The sequence below is a fragment of the Chiloscyllium plagiosum genome, chromosome 34 (assembly GCF_004010195.1).
Source record: "Chiloscyllium plagiosum isolate BGI_BamShark_2017 chromosome 34, ASM401019v2, whole genome shotgun sequence".
Lineage (NCBI taxonomy): Eukaryota > Metazoa > Chordata > Chondrichthyes > Orectolobiformes > Hemiscylliidae > Chiloscyllium > Chiloscyllium plagiosum.
Genome location: NC_057743.1, coordinates 10,276,975 through 10,303,730, shown reverse-complemented (window position 1 = coordinate 10,303,730; position 26,756 = coordinate 10,276,975). Strand labels below are relative to the sequence as shown.

At 42.3% G+C, this 26,756-nt stretch overlaps 1 protein-coding gene across 2 annotated transcripts in view; it reads left to right on the top strand.

Annotated features, from left to right (window-relative positions):
* The window catches only part of ajap1 (adherens junctions associated protein 1), a 258,559-nt gene extending 233,968 nt beyond the window's left edge, over positions 1–24,591 (top strand). For both annotated transcript variants that reach the window (XM_043675577.1, XM_043675578.1), the window contains exon 4: positions 21,216–24,591. In XM_043675577.1, coding sequence (XP_043531512.1) covers positions 21,216–21,237 — 22 coding nt within the window. In that variant the 3' untranslated portion in view covers positions 21,238–24,591. The remainder of the gene's footprint in view (positions 1–21,215) is intronic.
* The last annotated feature ends 2,165 nt before the right edge of the window (positions 24,592–26,756 follow it).

The window sequence follows — 26,756 nt, the reverse complement described above, 5'->3', positions numbered from 1 at the left end:
GGAATGCTATGCTTCTAGGAAATCTCGTGCGTGTCTCTGTTTGACTAGTCCTAGAATGGATGTGTTGTCCTTCCTCATCTGAATATAAGGATACTAGTGAGAGAGGGTCATGTCGTTTTGTGGCTAGTTGATGTTCATGTATCCTGGTTTTGATTAGTAATGTGGATATAGGTCTACATCTTAGTGTGATGCCAAGAATGTAGCCTGTGTATCCCAATGATTGACATGAAACAGCATGTCCCATTGACTGTCTGTGGCAGGCAGTGTCCCCAACTGTCCTCAACCAGCAGGGTGCTCGGAAACACTCAGAACACCATAAATGTAATGAGAGGTGATTGCAAAACTGGACAGCGCTTCCTAAGTAATCCTGACTGTACTTAGAAATACACCTGAGCCATTTAAGATTAATGGCTGGGTTTGCGGTGTGGTTCATTTCTGTGTCCCAGGATCTATATATACAGCACAACTTCAATTATCCGAATGAGACGGGTGGGGAGTATTTTGTTTGGACAATTGATTGTTTGAATAACTGATTTGATCGTAAACAAAGGAAGCCATACTGGGATCTTGAAATCTTGTTCGGATAATCCGAAATTCAGATAATTGATGTTCAAATAACCGATGTTGTTCTGTATATTCACATACAGAACCCTGTTCATTTTAGCAGAAGGAATTTGTCCATGTGTTGCATCTTATTTCATTGAGGAAAGGATCATGGAGACGGTGAATCTCTAATGCATTCCTCAATGTATTGAGCTGACCAACAGAATCTACACAAGGCTGTTCTGAGTTTAAAATAAGATTCATAGTTAGCAGTCTTCATACTGAACATGGTCTAACAGTGCAGGGGTGGCACGGTGGCACAATGGCTTGCACTGCTGCTTCACAGCGCCAGAGACCTGGGTTGGATTCCCACCTCGGGCACTGTCTATGTGGAGTTTGCACATTCTCCCTGTGTCTGTGTGGGTTTCCTCCGGGTGCTCCAGTTTCCTCCCACAATCCACAGATGTGCTGGTCAGGTGAATTGGCCATGTAAATTGCCCATGGTGGGAGGTGCGTTAGTCAGGAGTAAATATCAAGTAGGTAGATGGGTTACTCCTTGGAGGGTCGGTGTGGACTTGTTGGGCTGAAGGACCTGTTTCCAAACTGTAGGGAATCTAGTCTCACCAATCAGCGTTCTCTTCTTATGCTGTTTAAATAATTGCTCCATTTCTTTCTTTGATTTTTTGAGTCCCAGTTTTGATAAATGCAGGATAAAAAGCTTCAACTTCATTTCTCTGTTTAACAATATTTACAATCTGTAACACCAAGCAATTATTGAAATTAGAAATAATTGGGGGAGCATTTCCTCACACTGCTGCCGCTTTTCACGCAGATTAATTAACTCAATCGTGGTTGCAATTTTTCAGTTGAAAAATGCCATTGGCAGACTGCCATGCATTCTATGCCATTTGATCTGCTTGAACTGGCAAAACTGCATGGGTGAGGCATGACCATCAGTTCACTAATTGCAATACTTAACATTTTTATTCAAACAGAAAGCAGAATCCCGTTCTTATACTTGAACTGGAAATAAAGTATTTCTGCATTGCGATTGCAAGCAGTTTAGATATAGATGGAGTGGCCACTGTAAAAAGTAATAGTGTCAATTTGTATAGTGCGCTGCCTAAAGAGAATGACAAGCCCGTGACCTTTGCAATAGAGCAGGAAAGGAGATGCTCAGCATTGGGAAAGGGAAATGTGGCAAGGCTAAAATGCAACAAGGCATAGCGAAAGAGAATGAGGTCAGAAAAAGGGTTGATTCTTTGATACTTGGAAGACTTTCTTCTGAGTTTGTTTCTGGTGCAGATATCAGAATTATACAGGCTGAGCCAATTGAAACAGGTCCTTAGCAGGGTCAGGCAGATGTAGCACTGGGATTCCACATATTCCTCCACATAGTTCACCTCAAGCACAAGAGTTATGTTGACTTCTATGACATTTCTAATTATCGTCTGTATTTTCTTAACCGGTCACTTAACCCTTTTAACTCTGCTGTGGGCTCCTTAGGTCAAATTGTTATGAGCATGCAATCCCTCTAGCCTACTTTGTAAGCCTTCAATGTGGCCTCACATTCATTAGCAGGAAGCACAAACTATATTTGCTAGAGCTGCGAAGAAACTCTATAACTCAAACTAAAACTAGTACCATACTTCCCAATTAAATTAGCAGCTCTTTCCATCTATTGCACTATCTATAGTCACGGCCCTTGAGGGTCTGATTGCAAGGTTTATGGAAACTGGTGTCAAGTTTTTGTTTTAATTCTAAGACTTAAATGAGATTGGAGGTGAGGAAGGGGATAATTTAAACCCTACTTAAGCAGTGGGAACGAGCAGCAGGGTTGATTAGTTATGGCTACCCAAGTTATTCTCTTGCATCGAACTGTTTGGAAATGACAGGTTCCAACTTTCACCATCTCACATAAGCAGAAGGCTATGTTATCCATCCAGAATTAATGAGGTCCTTTTGAACGCATGTTTATTGAGTGCCAATGATGCAGTTGACTCTGTAATTTTTAGCAAGGGCCCGAGGAAGAAACAGAAGTGTTTCATACAGCAAGGAACTATGGTGAGAGGAACCCTAAAAAGGCAAGATTTTCAACTTCCTTTACCTTCCTTGGGAGTCCAGGAAGAACAGGAACCTTGGAAATCCTCGGCCTTTCCTGCTGCTATCATTTACACCTCCCTCCGCATTTTGAGAAACGCAGTTGTACTAACTATGCTAGCTGGCTTACTGTGGCCATACACTTGCTTTTCTTTTAGTTTATGGCAGCTGTAAGGGCATTAGTTGAAACAGGATTTCAGTAATGTCCAGGAGTGATTGAATCAATTATGTGGATGTAAGAGAGCCAGCCACTATTAAAAAGAAAATTTAAAACTGCAGTCTGTAACTGTGAAATGCGTGTTGAGTGAGTGACTGTGAATTTTTCAGTCCCCGGTGCTGTAGGATTGATAGAAGATATGAAGTATTTAATTTTTTTGACTGGCAGTTCCAAAACATCAAGATAGAATTAAATTAAAATCTTAATCAAATAAGAGTAACATCCCTGTTATCAGCACAGGTGAAATATTTCACTGAGGAGCAGAGACCTCTGCATTAGAGATTTTGAAGGATTTACATACTTTGAACCCTCATATAATATTACTTATGAATGACATTTACTCAAAATCAGAGGAGGCAGTGAGAGGAAGACTGTTCATCAATGTTTGCCTGGCATTGATACATCTAGCTGAATTCTTGGATGATTGACAGATGATCAGATCAGAGATAGGATTGTCCAGAGCATAAGAGCATGTCTGTTGAGAGAGGAGAAATTTCTTCTCAAGAACGCTCTCCCGATGTACAAAAGCTCTAATGCATCAGTTGGATCATATTAATAGGAGAACCGAGGAGACTTTTCATTGTGCTGTGAGATATTCCAAGCCTAACAAGATCAACATGTGGAAAAAGGGAAGGAATGTTTATAGAAGGGCAGCAGCAAGATCACGGCCAGAGTGCAGGATGCAACAGTTGTGAGGGACAGCTCACAGAAGAAAAGTAAGCACATTCAGCATTAGGAAAACAGTACTCTGATTGCAAGAAACTGAATTACTTTGCATTCAAGTGTTCAGCTACAAAGAAGCAGGGCAGCTGGTAAAGGTAATTGCTGGATAGATGTCAGCCAATGATCCTGACAAATTATGACACACAATAGATCCAAGATGACATCATCAGGTCCAAAAGTGATAAATATTGTGTGACTGTCAGAATGATGACTGCAGAAGGAGACCATCAAGTGAATATGAAGTGTCAGATAGACATTGGTGCTTCGTGAAGCACGATGAGCTTGGCAGACCTGAGCAATGTAGCTCAAGATAGTGAAGAAAGTTGGTGAGGCCTCACAAATCAGGCCCTATGAAGGGAAGATTGAGGCTGTATAATGAAATGATACTCATGCCAAAAGGACGAGAGTGTCTGAAATCATAGAAGCCCTACAGTGTGGAAACAAGCCATTTGGCCCAACAAGTCCATTCCAACCATCCAAAGAGTACCTCCCCTGACCCATTGCCCTACCCTATTACTCTACATTTCCCCTGACTAATGCATCTAACCTACATAACCCTGAACACTATGGATAATTTTGCATGGTCAATTCACCAAACCTGCACATCTTTGATTGTGGGAGGAAACCAGAGCACCCAGAGAAAACACATCCAGTCATTGAAAGTCTAATGTAATAGCACAAAGTAAGATCTGGAGTTCCAGGATACTAGACATTAAGCAAGGTTCACTCATCTAAGCTGAAACAAATCTGAAGCTTAGACTGGTAATCCTACACGTGTCAAAGAGATTTGCAGAATTCCATGGGCCACTAACTCATGGATTCCTGAACCAATCCTACCAGTTTGCAAAGATGCTTTCATAGTCTTACTGGTGAATATCATCTCTCACTAGTGAGAGTGTGAGGCCAACTCAACATTTACTGAGGAAGGTTCCTGCTACTCCAGATCCAGATAGAAAGAGCTGGAAAAGAATGGAGTAATTAAGCAAGTGAAACCTCCTACCAACTAGGTTAGCAGCATGTGAGCAGTGAAAGAACCTGGAAGACTAAGAGTGTGCATAGATCCAAAGGATTTCAATAAAACTTTAAAGAGAGCTTGCTACCCATGACAACCTTTGAAGAAATCTTGTCACAACATGTCAAGGCAAGATGTTTAATACCCTTGCTGTGAAGGATGGTTACTGCCAAATGTAGCTTGATAAAAGCAGCAGCAAAACTACATTCTGGATGCCATTTGGGAGCTGCAGATAGTTCACATATTATTTGGCATTTCTCTTGCTCTGGAGGCATATCAATGCAGACATGTATGATAGTTAATGGTCTTCTTAGAGTGGATGTTATTGTAGATTAACTGCTAGTTTATAAATGTGGGGACATGATGGAAGAAGCTATTTGTGGACTGTGATTGAAACCCCATGTGACTACTAGGAAGGGACTTTAGGACTTTGCCTAGGCCCTGACCAGGTGAGCGCTGCAGCAGAGATCCACCTATCAACGGATCTGAAAGTAGAACAAGTATTGTTGGAATAGTGAGCTATCTAGCAAAGTTCTTGTCTAATTAGTCATTGGTGTGTGAGTACTTCACAAACTTAGTGCATGTGATAATGCACAGCAGTATTGAGGCACAGAACAAGAAGCAGCTTTAGTAACAATCGCTCGATGTGTTCTAAAAGTGATCTACTCAACAAAGATATTGAATCTGAAAGACAAAAGCATCTTACTCTGATCATGGCCTCATCATGGGAACGGCAATTCCCGGGAAAGGGACATCAACCCAGGAACGAGCAGACACCAACATCTCTCATGCATATCAGTAAAAGCCTGATTGTCTTAGAGACAATGGATGAAGTGCGTCTGTAGTGACTGATGAAAATGAGACTGACGAGAATTAATGCATTTTGTTCATAAATTATAATTTTCTTTGTTGATTGAGTATATTGAGTAACCTGGAACCAAAAATGAGAGTATATAATTTATTTCTTGTGTAACAGAAGATGTTTGAAGAAATGCATTTGCAATAGCTTACTTGCCACACTCATGTGACCTCTAACTCAACCTGCTTTCGCTTTAGTTTGATTTTCTGAACTGAAAGACACAAGCAAACTAAAAACATTACTTGAACCATTCCCCCATGTTTATAACCTCCAGTTATCCACCTTCTATCAGTTGGTGATCTCTAGGCCACAGCTTTACTCCATTGTTTGACAGTTGGAGTTAAATGTCTGGAGCCAGAGTTGAGTTTTTGAACTCACACTGCTATCCACCTGTCCAGAACGGGCCTGCATTTAAAATCAGGTCCCGAATTTCAGAACTGGCCTTAAGTTGCTTTCATCCTGAAAGAGTGTTAGCAATGGCAATCTGGTCACGAAGAAATTCTCTAACATGAATGACCCAAGTTCAGAGATCAAATGGCGTGGGAATAGGGTTGCAACATGGTATTACATGGCACCTAATGATATCATTATGGTTCAATCTTTCACCCCCTTCCCTTCTATTTCTCATTTACATGCTGTCCCCTTGCACTTTACCCAAAAGTACCATAAAATAAAGGAGCAGAATTAGGCCGTTTGGCTCATCGAATCTGCTTTGCTGTTTAATCTTGGCTGATGTGTTTCTCAACCTCATTCTCCTGCCTTCTCCCCTTCATCCCCTTACTAATCAAGGACCTATCTATCTCTGTCTTAAATGCACTGCCTTCTCTGGCAATGAGTTCCACGGATTCATAATCCTCTGGCTGAAGAAATTCCTCCTAGTCTCCATTCTAATGGGTCAACACTTTGCTCTGAGGCTGTGCCCTTGGGTCCTAGTCTTTCCTACCAGTGGAAAGATCTTCCCCATGTCCACTCTACCCAGGTCTCTCAGTATTATGTAAGTTTCAATGAGGTCACCCTTTATTCTTCAGAGCTCCATCAAGTACAGACACAGAGACCTCAACCACTCCTCAAATTACAAGCCCTTCAGCCCAGGAATCATTCTTGTATACCTCTTCTGGGTCCTTTCCAAGGCCAGCACATCCTTCCTTCGATAAAATGCCCAAAACTGCTCACTATATTCTAAATACTGTCTGACTAGAGCATTACACAGCCTCAACTGTACACCTCTGCTCTTGTCTTCTAACCCTCTTGAAATGAATGCTAACATTGTACTTGCTTTCCTAACTGCCAAATGAATCTGCATCTTAACCTTAAGAGAATCCTGAACTAGGAATTCCAAATCCCTTTGTGCTTCAGATTTCTGAAGCCTTTCCCCATTTACCAAATGGTCCATAATTCTATTCTCCTTACCAAAGTGCATGACATCATGCTTTCTCACATTGTAATCCATCCGCCACTTTTTTGCCCACTTGCCTAGCATGCCCATGTCCTTCTGCAGCTTGCCCCCTTCCATAACACCACCAGTCCCTCCACCTAGCTTTGTCAGATGCAAACTTAGCAACACTGCCCTCAGTTCCTTTGTCCAGATAAATTATGTATAATGTGAATTACTGTGGTCCCAGTATTGATGCCTGGAGAACTCCACTGGTGACCAGTTGCCATCCTGAAAAAGACCTCATTATTCTGCTAGTCAGCCAATGCTCTATCCCATACCAGTACCTTGCCCCGAACATCATGGGTTCTTATCTTAATTAGCAGCATCCTGTATAGGCACCTTGTCAAAGACCATCTGGAAATCCAAGTAGTTCATGCCCATTGGCTCTCCTTTGTTTAACTTGGTTTTTCCTTCCTCAAAGAAATCTAGCAAGTTTGTCAGGTATGACCTCCCCTTGATGAAGCCATGCTGACTTAGCCCTATTTTACCATGAACTTTCTAGTATTCCACAATCCCATCCTTTATAATGGATTCTAAAATCTTACCAACAACCAAGTTCATGCTAACTGGTCTTCCTGTCTTTTCCTCCCTCCCTTCTTAAGCAGGGGTGTTACATTAGGAATTCTCCAATTTTTTGGGACCCTCCCAGGCTTTCAGTCATCCCTGAAAGATTACCACTAATGCCTCCACAATCCCCTCAGCTACCTCTTTCAGAACTCTGAGGTGTGGTCCATCTGGTCTTCATATTTCATTCACGTTCAGACCTTCTTCCCCAGCACCACCTCCTTCATGTTGGCTACTATAATCACCTCTGCCCCTGACTCTTTTGAAGGTCTGATATGCCACTGATATCTTCCACCATGAAAATTAATATAAAGTACCTGTTCAGTTCTTCCACCATTTTCTTGTTCCCTGTTACTACTTCTTCAGCCTCATTTTCAGCCATCTGACATCCACTCTTGCCTCTCTCTAATCTTTTAAATATCTTTTACAAACTCTTGCAAGCTTATTTTATATTACTAGCTAGCTTACTCTCATATTTCACTTTTGTTCCCTTATTGCTTTTTTTTAAGTTATCCCCTGATGGTTTTAAAGACTTCACAATCTGCTGACTTCCCACTTAACCGCAGCGTATGTTTTTTTATTTTGCTTTTATGCTGTCCCTGATTTCCCTTGTCAGCCATGGCTGCCTCATCCTCCCCTTAATGTGTTTCTTCTTCCTCAGAATAAATTTCTGTTGTTCCTCCTCGAAACTCCAGTCATTGCTGCTCCACCATCTTCCCGGCTGGGCTCTGCTTCCAATGAACTCTGGCTAGCTCCTCCCTCATCTTTTTGGAGTTCCCTTTATTCTATTGCAACACTGTTACATGTGATTCCAGCTTCTCCCTCTCAAACTGCAGGGTGAATTTGATCCTATCATAGTCACTGGTCCCTAGGAGATCCTTCGCCCTCAGCTCTCTAATCAAGTCACCCTCATTACGCATCACCAAATCCAGAGTTCCCTGTTCCCTAGTGGGCTCTTGGCTCAGGATCCACAAATATGCTGAAGTGTTCAGGCTCTATCTCATCATCGACTCTCTTGCTCTCATATCTCCAACATCATGTCCAACATTTGGTGTTGGATGTGCAGTAATGCCCTCTGATCAAATCTTGGGCTGACAGAAACCATTACCTTTAGTCACTGCTTCACTAACTGTTCCTAACCATTCAGCCCATTCATTTCTGACAAAAGTATTGTTTATAACCTTGATAACATATATGATCCTCAAATGAGCTACCCACCAAATATCCGTGCCATCACTAAGACCATTGCTCTCACTTAAATAATGTTGCTCCCCTCTGCCGCTGTCTTAGCCCATTTGCTGAAATCCTCATCCATGCCTGAGTTATCTCTATACTTGACTATTCTAAGTTGCTCTTAACTGGCTTCCCAATGTTCCAGCCTCTATAAATCTGAGGTCACCCAAAACTCTGCAGTTGCTATGCTTACTCACCAAGTTTAGTTCACTCATCACCCTGTGCTCCCACTTAAGCGATGCCTCCATTTGAATGTGTTCATTCTTGTTTTCAGCTACCCCGTAAGCTCACCTCTAAACCCCACCTCTGAAATTTCCTGGATCCACATACCCCTCCAACATATCTGTCTTCCTCCAATTCTAGTCTCTTAAGCATCCACAGTTTTAATTACTCCATCATTGGTGACTATGCGTTCAGTTGCTAAGGCACTAGTACTACTCCCTCAGCACGGTGGCTCAGTGGTCAGCACTGCTGCCTCACAGTGCCAGGGACCCAGGTTTGTTTCCAGCCTCAGGAAACTGTCTGTGTGGAGTTTGCGCATTCTCCCTATGTCTGCGTGTTTCCTCCCACAGTCCATAGCTGTGCAAGGTTAGGTGAATTGGCATGCTAAATTGTCCATAGTGTTCAGGGATGTGTGTGTGTTAGGTGCATTAGACAGGGCTAAATATAGGGTAGAGGGCATGGATCTGAGTGAGTTGCTCTTCAGGGGGATTGGTGTGGACTTGTTGTGCCGAAGGGCCTGTTTCCACACTGTAGGGGTTATATTAATACGATTTGATGAAATCCCTCTGCGTCTCTCCCATTGTTTCATGTTTTAAAATCATCTGTAAAACCTACATCTTTGACTATGTTCATCTGACCTCATAGCTGCCTGTGTGGCTCAATGTTAAATTTTGTTTTTTAACCCTCCTTTTGAAATGGGACATTTAATTTGGTTAAGGGTGCTATATAAATACAAGTTGTTATATTCTCAGATGGCTGTCCCTCCTGACTACTTTCCTATTCACAAATTTGCCAGTAGACGTGTACAATAAATAGCCTCATAACAAAATGCAGATTTGCAAAGATTACAACAAGGAACAAGTTGTATAGCCCAAACAATTTGTTTTGATTTTTATTATCAACTGTAGTTGTAATCCCAAATTCCTAAATATCTTTATTCCCTTTTCCCTCAAATTCCTCCTTAGCTAATTATTGATCATGAATGTGGCCTCTGTTTTTACCACTCACCCTACTCATGTATTCCAGTCTCCCAATGATCTGTGTAAGAATGTTCACTCATTCTGTCCTGATTCTCTCCAATTTTGTATCTATTACCTTTCCTTTCAGACACCTCAAATACTGGAACCATTCTGTTTTTACCTTCCCTACCTTGTTTAACCTTTAAACGCCTTAACTGAGATTCTTCTGTCATTCAAACAAGAATAGATATTCTGGAGAATTTATGCCTTTCTCTCTCTATAGCTTCACGTCCTTCAGAAATCTGTTTGCTATGCTGTGTTTAATCTCTTACAAAGCCAAATTCCACAAATTCTTTTGCTCAATCTTCCATCAATGTTTTTGTTTTGCACAGCGTGTTACTTTTTAGTTACTGACATTAAATTCCATCTGCCACCTTTCCTCGTTTAAATCATTTAATCAGTATCAGTTCACCAAATTATTCCCAATGCTTTCGATTTTAGTATCAGCTGCAAATCTGAACAGCGATCTTGTTAGCCTTTGATTCAAATAATTGATATATGAATGGAACCGAGGTAGTTCCAGAACAGAACTCTGTGGGGCACCACTGCCCATTCCAACACAATGAGAAACTGCCATTCAATCCTTCTTCTATCAGTCTGAATTGTTTTTAATGTAATTTCTTTCACTTTCCCAATTCCATTTTTTCCATAAGTTTAATTCTATTAATTTTCTCTAAGAGAATTCTGTGGGTGCTTTGTCTGAGGCTTTCTGAATGCCTGTACATGCCACACTCTGTTTCTCTCATCAGCCATATCTACCATCTCTTCAAAGAACCCTAATCCCAGTTTGCAAGATGTCAAAGTGGACTGTGTAGAGATGACTAAGCAAATTTGGTTGTTGTCACAGTCTCATGTAGAATTTCCTATTATCGTGTTCAGATTAAATTTTCAGATGGGAATAGAGTCAGCTCAGAATTGTTTCACATTCCAAAGGATTATGTAACCAGGTATTTATTTTTATTTAAGATTGACACTCCATCTGTCTCAAACTATAAACATGTTACTGAAATCGAAACAGAATAAGCCTTCTACAAGTTTTGAATGAAATATCATGATCAGGCATTAAGATTTGCAGAAAAATCCCAGCTGAACTCCCATCCCATCCCATCACCTGTCCATCTAGTGATAACATCACTGACCCCAAGTGTGGATAGTGGACATTCTATATTCATTGCCCTATTTTTCTCTTATGTACTGCTTTTTCTATAGTGGAACATATTAGGATCACTGAGAGAAACTGGATAGTTGGCCATCAATGAAGGGAGTGGAATTCTGTGTATTTTCAGACTGCGGTTTCCTCATCCTTACCCAATGTCTGTGTGCATCTGTTAGATTGAGAACTGCTGAGGAACAAAGCTTGCAATTTAATCTCAGAGCTGTGGTTACGAGAGAGTTTTAGAAGGAATGAGAATCTAAATAGGCTTGCCAGTGGGTATTGGCATGAGGAAGGAAATTTGACGATAAGCAGAACGGAGATGGTGCCAATGACAGCATTGATGGACTAAAGTGTTTTAATTGGCACAATTAGGGAAAATCATTAGCATGAAGGATGAAGTGCTCAAGTGACTCTGTACACTTGCTCTACTTTAAGCAGATTTTAGTGGGCAGAATTGCAGGACATTTGGTTCTAATAATTAGACAGGCGCAAAGAATGGCTGGGGTGTATTTTGATTGTTCTTTGCAGTGACTGCTTCTGAAAATGACATTGACGGTCGTTGCTGGAGCGAGTGGTGCTTACATTTCCACGTTTATCAAATATAAACCATTTTAAATACAGGCAGCTTGTGGCATTCAGTTATCTTATGGAGTCTAACATGGCGTACACTCAATCACAATCTGACAGGAGCATCTAACATTGCACCAGGTCAAATATTTCTCTTTACCGCACCAGCCAGCATAATGGTTAAAACATCTGGAGGTTAATTTCTCCTGGTAGTGCACTGATTTAATGTACTTCCATGGCGAAGCATGATATAATGATGCGTTAATCCATTGGCCCTTAGCTGTGACCCTGTGGGTTGCACATGACCCATGAAGCGCAACATTATGAAACTGAAGCAATACTGAATGACTGCTACATTGTCAGTGGTAGTGTCTTTCAGACATACTGTTAAACCAATGGTCTCAGGTGGATAAAAAAAAGATTCCATGGTACTCTTTTCAAGAAGAGTGTGGGTAAATCCCTGCATTTATCCTGCAAACACTCCAAAAACATTCTCCGGTTATTGTCACCTTTCTGTTTTGTAGCAGCTTGATGTGTGCAATGTATTGGTGCATTTCCTTACAGACAAGGTCAGGTCACCATAGCACCTGAAGACCATATTGAGCTGCTCTTTCATTGGAGAAAGTGACGCCTGATTGTGAGTTTAATCTGAGGGTCACCATATCTCAGACCAAGTAACCTCAATTGATATAGAAAATGAACCCATGCTATTGTAACCCTACATTTACAGATCAGCCATCCAGTCAACTAAGTTAACTTACCCTCACATTTACATGCATTTCAATAGAGACAATGCTTCAAAAAAGCACTTTGGGACATCCCAAGGTTGTGAAAGGTGCTAAATAAATGAAATCTCTTTCTTCCTTATTGTACTGCTCCTGTCTAATTATTGCAACACCAATGTGCTGATTAATAATCTTTTGAATGTTACCCATTGCTCATGGGTTAATATGGAGATGCCCAGCTCCTTAAAAGAAAGGCAATTTCAACTGGAGAGATCAACTTTTGAATCATGTTTGTGTACATTTCTCAGGCCCTGTTTCTCTTGCTTTTTTTTAAGTTAGATTCAGGATGCTAATTTCTGGAGTTTCTGCTGATTTATCTGGCCAGTGTTTCCACTGGTTGGACTCAGGCTGATCAGATTGAACACTTAGAACTGGATGGCAGCTTTGAAACTTGCTTGGTTGAATCCCCAACCCCGCCCCCCCAAAAAAATCATAGAATCAAAGAGCCATACAGCACAGAAACAGAGTCTTTAGTCCAACATATCCAAACTAGACTAGTCCCACTGCCTGCTCCTGGCCCATATCCTATCCCAACCTTCGTCATGTTGTGTAGCACCATGCTAAATGGGGCAGACTTTGAACAGATCTAGCAACTTCAAACTGGGTGTCTATGAGGTATTGTGGGCCATCAACAGCAGCAGAATTGTAATCCAACACAATATGTAATCTCATCGCCCAGCATATCCCTCATCAACCATTACCATCAAGTCAGGGGATCAACCCTAGTTCAATGGAGAGTGCAGGAAGGTAGGCCAGAAGCAGCAGCAGCCATCCTAAAGATAAGGCATGGTGAAGCTCCCCAACAGGACTACTTGAATACCAAACAGCAATACCAGTAATTGATATACTCACAGGATGAGGAGGCTCCACAAACATCCCATCTTCAATGATGGAAGAGCCCAACACATCAGTGCAATAGATAAAGCCAATGCTTTTGCAGCAACCTTCAGCCAGAATTGTTGAGAGGATGGTCCACCTCGGCGTCCTCCAGTGGGCCCTAATATTACAGATACCTGTCTTCAGCCAATTCAATTCACTCTACATGATCTCAAGAAACAGTTGGAGACATTGGATATTGCAAAGGCTTTGGGCCCTGACAACACTCTGGCAACAGTACTGAAGACTTGTGCTCCAGAACCTGTTGCTCCCTGAGCCAAGTTGTTCCTGTACAGTTACAACACTGACATCTACCCAACAATGTGGAAAATTGCCCAAGTCTGTCCTGCCCATAAAAAGCAGGTCAAATCCAATGCAGCCAATTTTTGCCCCACTCTTGACCATCAGTAAAGTGATAGAAGGTGTCATCAACAGTGCTATCAAGCAGCACCTGCTCAGCAATAACCTGCTCAGTGATGCCCAGTCTGGGTTTCACCAGGGCCACTCAGCTCCAGACCTCATTCCAGTCTTGGTTAAAACATGGACAAAAGAGCTGAATTCCAGAGGGGAGGGGAGAGTGACCACTCCTGACATCAAGGCTGCTTACAAATGACCGTGGCATCAAGGAGCCCTGGCAAAACTGGAATCAATGGGTATCAGGAGGCAAACTCTCCACTGGTTGGCGTCATACCTGACATATTAGAAGATGGCCATGGTTGTTGGAGATCAGTCATCTAACCTCCAGGATATCTCTGCAGGTGTTCCTCAGGGTAATGTCCTAAGCCCATTTTCAGCTGCTTCCACAGTGACCTTTCCTTCATCATTAGGTGAGAAGGGGAATGTTCGTTGATGATTGTACAATATTCAGCACCATTTGCAACTCCTCAGCTACTGAAGCTGTCCAATGCAACAAGATCTGGACAATATTCAGGCTTGGGCTGACAAGTGGCAAGTAACATTCATGTCATACAAATGCCAGGCAATGACGATTACTAATAAGACACAATCTAACCACTGCCCCTTTGCACTCAACTGTGTTATCATCACTGAATCCCCCACTATCAACATTCTGGGGGGTTATCATTGACCAGAAACCTAACTGGGCTCACCATATAAACACAAAGGCAACAACAGCAGGTCAGAAGCTGGGAATACTGCGGTGAGTAACTCAGCTCCTGGCTCCTCAAAACCTGCCCACTATCTACAAGACACAAGTCAGGAGTATGATGGAATACCCCCACATGTCTTGGATGGGTGCAGCCCCAACAACACTCAAGAAGCTTCACACCATCCAGGACAAAGCAGCCTGCATGATTGGCACCACATCCACAAGCATCCACTCCCTCCACCACCGACACTCTACCTACAAGGTTAGATTACATTACAGTGTGGAAACAGGCCCTTCGGCCCAACAAGTCCACACCGACCCGTCGAAGCACAGCCCACCCATATCCTTACATTTACCCCTTACCTAACACTACAGGCAATTTAGCATGGCCAATTCACCTGACCTGCACATCTTTGGACTGTGGGAGGAAACCGGAGCACCCGGAGGAAACCCACGCAGACACGGGGAGAACATGCAAACTCCACACAGTCAGTCGCCTGAGGCGGGAATTGAACCCGGGTCTCCGACGCTGTGAGGCAGCAGTGCTAACCACTGTGCCACCATGCCGCCCACTACAGAATTTCACCAAAAATCCTCGGACAGCACCTTCTAAAAACACGACCACTTCCATAAAGAAGGACAAGGGCAGTAGATATATAGGAACACCACCACCTTCAAGTTCCCCTCCAAGCCACTCACCATCTTGACTTGGATATATATTGCCATTCCTTCACTGTCGCTGGGTCAAAATCTTGGAATTCCATCCCTAAAGGCATTGTGGGTCAACCCGCCACATGTGGACTGCAGCAGTTCAAGAAGACAACTCACCACCACCTTCTCAAGGGCAACTAGGGATGAGCAATAACTGCTGGCCCAGCCTGTGACGCCCACATCTAACAAAAGAATCAAAAAATCCCCCCACACCTTTCCTACTCATGTACTTATTCAAATGTCTTTTAAAATGCAAACAAAATTAATTTTAAAAAACTTATTATTGAAATTCAATAACTGTAATAAATCTTTAACTAAGCCTACAATCCCAGCGGCAGCTGCAAGAGCCACACTGCACCTCCACCGCCATGTGACAGATTTCTTAATCACAGGAATTTTATGTAACTATTGCACAAATCGGTGGAAGTTAAATCTCCTTATATCAATTTGGACTGAATCATGCTGGGTCTCCATCTGAATTAGGAGCATATCTGAGACTGAGCAACATGCTGGACTGTACTCAGCCAACCAGAGGCAGTAGTTTCAAACTCAAAAGATGAAATGACATTGAAAACATTAACCACTGATCATCCTGTACCAGTCCCAACAATATGCCTTTAAGTGATTGATACAGGTTAAGATATTTAAGCTCAACGAATTGATTGTGTGCATCTTATACCGCTTCCACATTGTGAAGGTGCTTTATAATTATCACTCCTGTTTATAAGCTCTTCTATGTCAGACTTGTTCCTGTCACTGACTATTCCCAATGTGGGGCTCGCTGGCTCGCTGGCTTGTACAGGTGGGCTCAGAATGTCCATTTTTGCTGGTCGTGGATGCCATATTTGGCTGTTGGGGCCAAGGACTCTCCACATTCAACGTAAAGCTATCTGCACCCAATAGAATGCAGTGCATACAAAGAAAAAAGGTCAATTTTCCACTATACACTTTCAAATTTACACTAACACTTATGCTGACATCCCTGATGCAGGTATTTGGTCCCAGAATTGGCCCAATTCTCCTTTGTGAGGATGCACTGGGTCATGGAGCTGTGCAAAAATGACCCTCCCGTTTTCACCAAGGAACTGACTTGAAAGGGCGAAGAGAGAAGTGGTACAAGGATTGGGCCAGCTTATTTATTTCTATCCTGTAAGTAATAACACTCATGGTCTGACAACGTGGTGCCTATTCCAGTTGGGATTTTGGGGTGGCTTTGTGAGGGAAGTCAGGGCTGATGTGCTGGAGAAATACAGCAGCAGTGACCTCCACTTGTATTTGTAGAGCCAGAGATGTACAGCACTAAAACAGACCCTTTGTTCCAACTTGTCTTTGCTGACCAGATATTGTGCATTAATCTAATCCCATTTGCCAGCTTTTGGCCCATGTTTTTCTTCCTATTTTCAGATGCTTGTGGTGCTGTAGCATCAAAAGCTACATTCTGAGGCAAAGCTACTGTGTTGTCTGGCTGTCGGTGGATATGGGACTGGGGGCTACCACTGAATCACTACGATGTAGACAGAAGCTATTCAGCCCATCAAGTTTGCACCAACATTCCAAAGATCATCCCACCCAAACCCATCCTATCCCTCTACCCCACATTTCCCATAGCTATTCTATCTAGCCTGCACATACCTGGACACTATGGGGCAATTTAGCATGGCCAATCCACCTAATCTGCACATCTACATACTGTGGGAGGAAATCAGAGCACCGGGAGAAAACCCATTCTGACATGGGGAGAATGTGCAAACTCCACACGGACAATCGCCCAAGGGTGGAATCAAACCCAGGTCCCTGGCACTGTGATGCAACAGTGCGAACCACTGTACTGCCTCTATAAGAAGGTATTAGAAAGAGTGAGCATTGGTGGCACAGTGGCTCAGTGGTTAGCACAGCTACCTCACAGCACCAGTGAGCTTGGTTCAATTCCAGCCTCGGGCGACTGTCTATGTGGGTTTCCTCCAGGTGCTCTGGTTTCCTCCCTCAATCTAAAGATGTGCAGGTCAGGCGAATTGGCCATGCTAAATTATCCATCGTGTTAGTGCATTAATCAGAGGAAATGGATCTGGGTGGGTAACTCTTTGGAGGGTCAGTGTGGACTGGTTGGGCCAAAGGGCCTGTTTCCACAATGTAGGGAATCCATTCTAATCAAATAGGTAAAAGGAAGGAAAATTGATGATTTGCAAAATGGGGATGGTGCCAATGGCCTTGGAAGCCAGGTAGCTTACCAATGGTTTCCCCACTTGGATAACCATTGGGAACACATCTCATGACGAAGAAGGATATAAAAATAAAGATATCACTGATTTTGATATTGGCTTTTGAAAGGTTTACTCTGCAACTAAATGTAGTTTCATCTATTCAAACAGTAGATCTGTTAAAATCCATTAATTAACCACTGGTAACTTTGAAGGTCCCAAAATTAACAAACAGCTTCCAGACTGTAGGAGTGACACGTGCCTGAAAAGATTCACAGAAGAACAATGGTCCCTAATCAGGAGAAATCACCAGAAACATATTTTGAAATAAATAGACTCCGCAAGACAGTAGAAGTGGGAGGGAAGGAAAACAAAGCAGCATTTCTGAGATGGAGCTTCGAAGAACCAGGACGAGCTTTTGGTGCTAAATTTGAAAGAAGGAAATGCTGTGAAGTGGGATTGGAAAAGGCTTCTGCATAGGGATTTCAGCAGAGGAACAGGCCATTTGGCCCAACTACTCCATGCCAGTGCTCACATTTTGCACAAATTTCCTCCATCTCTCCCAATCAGTATTAAATTTCTGATGTTTTCTCCCTTGGGTCATGAAAGCACCTTTATTTCCTTAGAAGGCTGAAGAAACTTGGCTTCCACAATGACTCTTACTGGTTTTCATAGATGCACCACATAAAGCATCTTATCCTACTGCTTGGTATGACAACTGCTCTGTCCACAAGAAATTACAGAGAGTTGTGAACACAGTCCAGTCCATCACGAAAACCAGCCTTCCCTCCATTGACTCTGTCTACACTTCCCACTGCCTCGGGAAAGCAGCCAACATCATCAAAGACCCCACCCATCTCCGTATGCTCTCTTCCACCCTCTTTCATCAGGCAGAAGATACAAAAGTTTGAAAACACGTACCACCAGGTTGAAGAAACGTTTCTTCCTTGGTGTTACCAGACTTTTGAATGGACCACCCATACATTAAAGTTGATCTTTCTCTGCAACATCTCTGTAACACTGTATTCTGTTCTATTACCCTGATATACTTATGTAAGGTTTGTGTCTGGATGGCATGCAAGATAATACTTTTCACTGTATCTCAGTATGTGTGACAATAATAAGTCACATCAAATCATCTGTTTTTAACTGAAGTGCGTCTAGGTTATTCACCTCAAATTGAGTGAGGCTGTGGAGGGATTTGTTAGGAGCACATTGGAAGAGAGAGAGATTATCGAGGAAAAGATTTTTATTGTGCAGCACAAGAAATGGACAGCAGTGTTTTGAATGAGCTGATGGACAGCTAAGGCCCAATTTTAACGTTGGGTGCTGCAGGAAAATATGAAGCTCGAGTGAGATACTGGTACACAGGAAATGAATGGATATGGGGAGACAATGGATTTGAGGTCAAAGATCTGTACTGAGCACATTGACTCGGGGCTTGTGAGGTTAGATATCGAGAGGTTGTTGAGTCTAGATCAAAGAGGCATTGACGCTGAACAAGGGGATGATTATTTAGAACTGAGATGAAGAGAAAGTGCTTCACTCAAAAGATTGTAAATCTTTGAAATCCTCTATTCCAGAAGCACATGGCTGTTCCATTGTCGAAACCACTTAAGGATACAATAGAAAACTATTTAGTGTCTTGGAGTATCAAGAGATACAGGTAGCTAGCAGGAAAGTAAAATTGAAGCTAAAATCAGACATAGTTGCAATGCATGTCTAGCAGGCTCGGTGGGCTGAATAGCCTACTCTGGTTTGGGGTGGCACAGTGCACTGGTTAGCACTGCTACCTCATAGCACCAGAGACCCAGGTTCAATTCTACCCTTTGGTGACGCTCAGTGTGGAGGTTGCGCATTCCGCCTGTGTCTGCGTGAGTTTCCTCCCACAAACCACTAGGTTAGGGTGGATTGGCCGTGCTAAATTGCCCATAGTGTCCAGGGATGTACAGAGTAGATGGGTTAGCCATGGGAAATGTAGGGTTTTAACAATCAAGCAGGGGGGCCGGATCTGGGTGGGATGCTTTTCAGAGGGTCGGTATGGAGTCGATGGGCCGAATGGCCTGCTTCCACACTATAGGATTCTATGATTTATGTTGTTGATGGAAAATTTGAACTTGGGTAATTCTCAAATGTTTTGGCTCAAGAACTTTCTTTTTTCAAGTAGTTTAATGGTCATGGATTCCCCATCTTTGTGTTTTTGCAAGAAAAATACTTTCCACTGTAATTTTGGATACATGTGACAATAAATCTAAATCTAAACCCTGACCCCGTTTTACTCATAAATTGAAAGTGCTGCATTGAAACAGTTCTCATAATGCTTTACAGAAAATAGGTATTTACTTGTAAATATCAGCGAGGTAGTTGCAACCCTCTTGTCCATCATTGTGAACTCCCCTCCAGTTTGTTCATTATATGTGACTGAGGCCGTCTGCTCCCAATTCCAGACTCATGCCAAGTCCTCCACTGAAGGACTGGGTTACTGGAACAGACCCCACTCCCCACTACCCCAATTGCTGTTCCCAGTTTGAGAACTCTAGATTACGATCCGCCACAAATTCACCTGCACCTCCACACACATCATCTATTGCATCCGCTGCACCCGATGGGGTTGGACGGAAGAGATGGATTTACAGGAATTCATAGAAGAAAAGAACTTTAGCAAATGAATGATGAGGAGTGTTGAAGGTGGAAGTGGTTCAAAAGATTTTTACACATCTCTTCACACAAGTGCTGTAAGGTTGTTGGCCCTCAACTATGTAGTATCAATCAGCTTCATAAGGCCATAAGAAGTAGGAAAAGAAGTAGACCATATGACCGCTTTAAGCCTGTTCTCCTTTTCGCCTGCTGGACACACTTTCCTCATTCCTGAAGAAGGGCTTATGCCCGAAACGTCGATTCTCCTGTTCCCTGGATGCTGCCTGACCTGCTGCGCTGTTCCAGCAACACATTTTCAGATTACGATATCAGTGTCAATTAGTAGGTTACCCAGAACTTTAAAAAGAGGTATAACTTGCAAATAATGCAGACTGATCTGATGTTTCTTGTAAACCTCAGAATGCTGCTCCAATGCATTCAATTCCAAGTATTCCTATACTTCTAATACGGCTTTTCTCCCCTTTGGCTAACCACGGAGACAGAGATGAGACTTGAAACTTAGGGTTGCAGAGATGAATATTCTGCCTTGGAGTGAACAGGAAATGGAGAGAGGTGATTAACCAATTACTGCTTAAGATCAGTGTCCAATGCAGATGTACTATAAAAATCTTACTTTTCAACTTCCAGACTGTCTTTTTCAAGTATTTAGAACCTTTCACTGTGACATAGTTTCTGGTCAAGGCCACTCTCTGGTTTTCCTGCTATGCTCCCACTCAGTTATTCTGCTGTAACTTCCCCACTCCCTCTGGATTCCTAATTTGTTTCTTTACACCTTCTGCCTTGTGACAAGTCATCCTTTAATAGTTTCCACATGCCTTTTAACCTATCCTCTCCTTTTCTAGGACCCCTCTTGACTCTGCAACTGCGAAAATGCCGGACCTCTCCAACGTAACCCAGTTCCAGTGAAAGATCACTGAATGGAAACATTATCTGTTTTTCTTCTCTCTCTCCATCAATGCTCCCTGACCTGCCTAGGCTCTCCAGCAATGTGCATTTTTACCCCTTATTAAGTGCAGCTAATACTTAAAACAAAATCCATTGCCCATCAGCTGTACTTTGCGAATACTGAGAGAGTTGCAGACTCTCATTCAGTGTGTTATTGGAGCAGATTAATGGAATGATCAATTGAAATAGTGATCATAAAAAAAAATGGTCTTTGCGCTTTGCTGAAATTCCATCTGTCTAATTGTCCTTTCACAAATTAAAACTTTGTTTTATTTTCTTTCCAGGATTCCACTGGTGAATCTGTAAAACAAAAACGCAAAGATGTCAACATTTTTTGGCACACCCGTGGGACAGGGAGTGAGCAGAACCCTTGTTTATTTTTTTAAACGAGAATGAGCATTATTTTATGAAGAAGCCGGAGAAAATAAGGAAAGACTGCCGAAGGATTGAACCTTTTTACTGGAAGAGGGCGCAGCGTCACGGGTGAAGACAAACACACACGGCAGTCACATTTCGACAAGACTTGACAACTTTTCAGAAGTGTCTATAGTGGAGATACAATCTCATAAACTGGGATCCACTGCCAACAGTGCCATTAGATGCCACGTACTTAGAGACTACAGGCTGGTACGATCCATGAACAGAATTACACTCTTGAAGAAGCATTTAATATTTTTTTTTTGTCTGAGGGAAATAGTATTGTTTCTTTCCGAAAACAGGACCTACTCAGAGCCGACAGTTCCTAAAGTGGTGTTTGTTGCTTAAGATTGAGATTGAAGGCAATGGTGAGAAATAGGAATGCAGCAAGTTCCGTTTAAAACCAGAGTGTATATCCTGTTTAACAGACTTAACCCTGGAGATGTCACATTTATAGTTTCCTTTCTAATCACCCTTTATTCCTGAATTTGCCCATAGAGTCAAAAAGGTTGAGCCTGTGGGCAGAGGAGGAGGAGAACCAGGATTCTGGACTTGCATTCACCTCCCTATCCAAAGTTCTCTCCACGTCAGCATAAACGATCCAGAATGGAGCATTACCTATACTTTCTTGTAAAGACATTGTCGAGCAAAGTTGCTATGACAACAGGTTTGTTCTGGCAGCACAATAAGAAGCAATGCATTCAATCAGGACGCTTTACTGCTCATGAACCCCAGAGCTATTAAAAAACCTAAATTGAAACAACTGTGGGACCCGGTGCATTTCCACTCTACTCAAGAATGCTTAATGTTTACCAGATGAAATAAAGCAAATGAGTATGGTTAAATCAAATTCTCTGAAATTGTCACCAATTTGGCTTTTGGTAAGAGGTCAAGAACAAATAAGCTGGCAACCATTTTAGAATTCATCTTGTTAAACAAAATGTACACTCAAACGGTGGAATCTGTGTAACTGATTGTCTTTTCACATTACCTTGCTGATTTTACCAAGCTGACAAAAAGGCAGAGAGAATCTTATCCCTCGAAAGAGCAACAGACTTTTATAATTTCTACAAAACTGTTTTCTGTCATTTTTTTTCTTGAAATGGTGTTGTGCAAATACTTAGAGCCGTGAACACAGAAATCAAAGCATCAAGCACACAGGATAAGGATCTGTGTGTGGTCAATGTTGACTGAATAACACACGCTTTGCATTGTTTTTGTAGTACACCAATGCTGTTTATTGTCTTTGAGATGGTTCATAGCCAATGACAACTGTGGGTTTTTTTAGATTACATGAATATATCATTTTAAATTATACTGTAAAATAAAATGAATTTCAGTTCAGCTACAGGAAGCGTCTAGAAAGGAATGAGTGAAGCTTAAACATGAACAGGACATTTGTTCTCTAAATGGCTCCTCATTAAACATTTAAAGCCAGTTCAACCTCTTGGAGTTGGGTTTAATACGAGCGTCTGCAAGCATTTTCTTAGGGCCTTTTCTCTTTTCTGACTTTCTCCTTTCCATCCCAAAAGACAGTGTGTTCCCAAGGCAACCATTAATCTCATCCATGGCCTCAACCAAGTCCCCAAAATTAGTATATCAACAGGCCATGTAACACTGGGGACAGTGGTCTGTTCTTGCTCAATCCCCAGGTTGTACACTGTGGGCATTTTGGTAGCAGAAACACCAGCTAATATTTTTATACCTGCCAAGGCATATAGGGGCTGATACCAATTGTAGGAAAGTGGAAATCTGAAACTCTTTCCTCCCTCTCCCACCCCACCCGCAAAAACAATCGGCCAGTTGAACATGTCAAAGCTGAGATTTCTAAATTCTTGTTAGATAAGGCTATTGGTTGTAGAAAGTGTTAAGTATGTAGAACATTTCAGATCCTGAGAAACTATTGGTGATTCAACCCTCAAAGTCATGTAAAACCCTCAGAAGTTGCCCCTCACGTTATCCCCATGAACTGCTACCAACAAAAAGCACAAATTGGAGTACTGTGGGCAACAGCCATTTCTAGTCATCAGAAGGGACTCTGTTGTCCCGAGTTGCAGGTCCCAATAGGCTCGAGGAACTACATTGTCCCTAATTGCAGGCTGAGCTCTTGTGTACTTACAATTAACAAACAAGTTATAATTGCGAAACTTGGGGATAATTTTGACCATAATACATCAGAAGCAGAACAGGAGAACTTCTGGGTGGGGGTCTGAAGATGTAAAAATTAGGAGTGGGCTTGGCAACATACCTGATCTGATTCCAAACTTTTTAAGACAGGTAAGCAAGTTTAGAACCACTTCCCTTAAACCTCTGGTGTGGAAGTGGAGCAGCTATACACCCATCAACTGCCCGAGCAGTGTTGATGCCATACTGCTGAGATTTCCATGAAGATTCAAGGCAATTAACTCTAAATACTGGTATTTGAAGCTTTCAGTCCAGCACAATTCAAATGTTTCCAAGGAGCACACTGAGGGGGAAGCTCCAATGTTTGCAACAAATAATTTCTTTCAGGGAGCAAATTTGGCTCAAATGCAGACCTACAGTAATCTGCACCTGTTCATAATAAAAGTTTGAAAATCCATGACATTCTGTTTCATCTTGGAGTTTGCTGTTTCTTTATTAGAAACACGTTCCCACACAAGCTCAGAAGGAGCCACTCAGATGATTAATTATTTGCCATCCCAGTGAGTCATCACACTGTGAGAGAAGCTGTTTCAGACAGGATTCAGACAGATCTTTTTTAATTGAATAAAATATTGTGGCATTTCAGTTAATGGACCCCCCCCCCCCCCCCCCTGCTTTGCCTCAACTCATGACTCAGTGATTGTGACCAGCGTGTTGCTATGGGACAGACATGGAGACCATTCCAGGTTCGGTTTGTTTTGTATTGAGTGGGTAGAGAGGCAGTCAGATGTCAGCTTGTGTGGCATAGTGGTGGTGTCCCTACCTCTGAGTCAGGACTCCAGGGTTCAAGTCCAACCTCCTCCAGAGATGTGTACTAATATCTCTGAACAGGTCGATTAGAAACATCCAGACAGGCAGTAAATTGCTGCACTTGACCTCAGTAGCTTCTGAGGTCAGGTAGGGAAAGCTAATTACTGTTCAGCAATGAAGACAACAAATGTTGGAGATCACATTGTGTCAGGCATTTTCGATGGAAAGAGAACAAGGTAATGTTTCGAGTCTAGATGACTCTTCAGAGCTGACGTGAATCGTAGGAGGGGAAAGTGAGGACTGCAGATGCTGGAGATCAGAGTCGGGAGTGCGGTGCTGGAGAAGCACAGCAAGTCAGGCAGCATCCGAGGGGCAGGAGAATCATTGTTTCGGGCATTCCTGATGAACGGCTTATGCCTGAAATGTTGATTCTCCCGCTCCTCAGATGCTGCCTGGCCTGAATCGTGGAGAGGGGCAGTTTTGTGGTGGGGTGAAAAGGGGGGACGTTTTGATATACCGGGGGAGAAAGATTGATATAGCAGATTTAGTGATCAGAATGTGAGTAAAGCAGAACAATGCTGTGTCTAACTGCCAGAACAGACAGTCCCACTGGAGTGGAGGAGAGGAGAGAGGGCGTGATGATAGAAGACGTAGCAAGTAAAGGTGAAAGGAAGGGAGTGGGTTCACAAACTGAAGCTGTTGAACTCAACATTAAGCCCAGAAGGTTGCAAAGTGCCTCGTCTGAAGATGAGATGTTGCTTCTCCAGTTTGCACTGGGACATTGTTGCATGCTGAAGACAGAGCTGCTCCGACATGTTGGTCAACAATTCTGCGTTAAAGGTTGTCATGTGGGTGTGCTTAGGTTTGACCAGGTTAATCCCAACTATAATCCACTCTAATTAGATGGCTAGTCTCGTACAGCAATTGGATTATTACCTTTTCAGGATCGCACGAAAGGGCATTCTGGAGTTATGGAATGAGGCAGGACCTTAGGAGGAGAGAAATTTAGTGATGAGCAAAATTGGCCATTTTTCAACCATTTACCTTGGTCAATGTGAAACTCATGTAAGCTTTGTCTTAATGACTTAAGATTTCCCATGATGCTCCACCTATTCTCAAGGGGAAAAGCTATGGAAACCCCAGAAAACTGCATCAATGCCATTTTTCTTGCTTTCTGCAGCCCATAGGTTTTTGAAGACGGACAGAACTGCCCTTTCAGAGTTTCACCCCCACAGTGTTTTGGCTTCATTGCTGATGTATAACATTGGCGTGTTGCCTTCAGTGATCAAGAATGGTTTTATTACTTTCAAACCATGTGCTGTTTTGAGCTGATGTCTTTGTAGACGCTGCACATAAATTGTATCAATGCTATAACATTACACTATACCTTGAGGGTTTGCAGATTTGAAGTTTCACATTGAAAAAGGCTGCCTTTCCCCTGTTACTTACCATCACAACCATCCTTCTGCCCCTCAGATGTGTACTTTGTACCAGGAAATGCCAAAGATAGGAGTATGGCTTTTGGCCACAGTCACTACCATGGTTTTTATTTTACATTTTGGAGGTTTTTGGTGAAGGGATAGGAAAACAGCATGGCTGATTAAAGCTGGAGACCGAGTAAGGGTCAACCAAAACAAAAATAGTGTCTAGACAGCACCAAATTTGGATCTGGGTGCCTTGAACTTAGGAACAAGCTGGATTCATAAATCAATCTGTTCATAAAGGTTTCATTGTAATGCAGACATGACTGAGGCCTTTGGAATTCTAGTTGACCTAGTGTCATTGTAGCAAGGATCACAAAACTGGCCTGACATTTTTTTTGTGTACGCTAACATGTAAATTCATTAACACACTGACAATTGTTGGATCAGGTCTTTACAGGGAGGTGCACAGTTGCTTTTAACTCACTACTTTCAACGATTTTGTCTCAACACCTTCCCATATGGCTGCCACCATTCACTTTCACATCCTTAAGGTATTTTTTATCACCCCACACCCCCTTCCGGAGATGCCTGTAAGCGGGCTCTTTTAGAGAACAAGGGCTTACATATTTCTTTAATTGTCTGGGCGATTGGAATAAATTTGTCACTTAATTGGGTAAACTCCATTTGTCACCTTACCCCACCCATTTTACCCTCCCCAGGCGAAGCTGAAAATCTAATCCATCACTTTAAAACCGAAGAGGAATGTTAAAAGCAAGGCTGATATTTGAACATAAAAGCTATGGAAATTCAACTTAATCTTGATAACCTCTTTGCTTTTATATTCTTCGATGCAAGTTAATGTAATAATAGATATACATCAAAGTTACATTTCAAAACATCCAACCCATTTCAGTCCTAATCCAGGAGAGGACCATCAATGGTATACTGGAAGTCGCTTTGTTTGTTACTAGTGTGGAAACCCAGAATTCCATGTTTGGGAATTGTCTTTCTTATATTGTTATAGAAGATATTGATAAGGAAAATGGTACT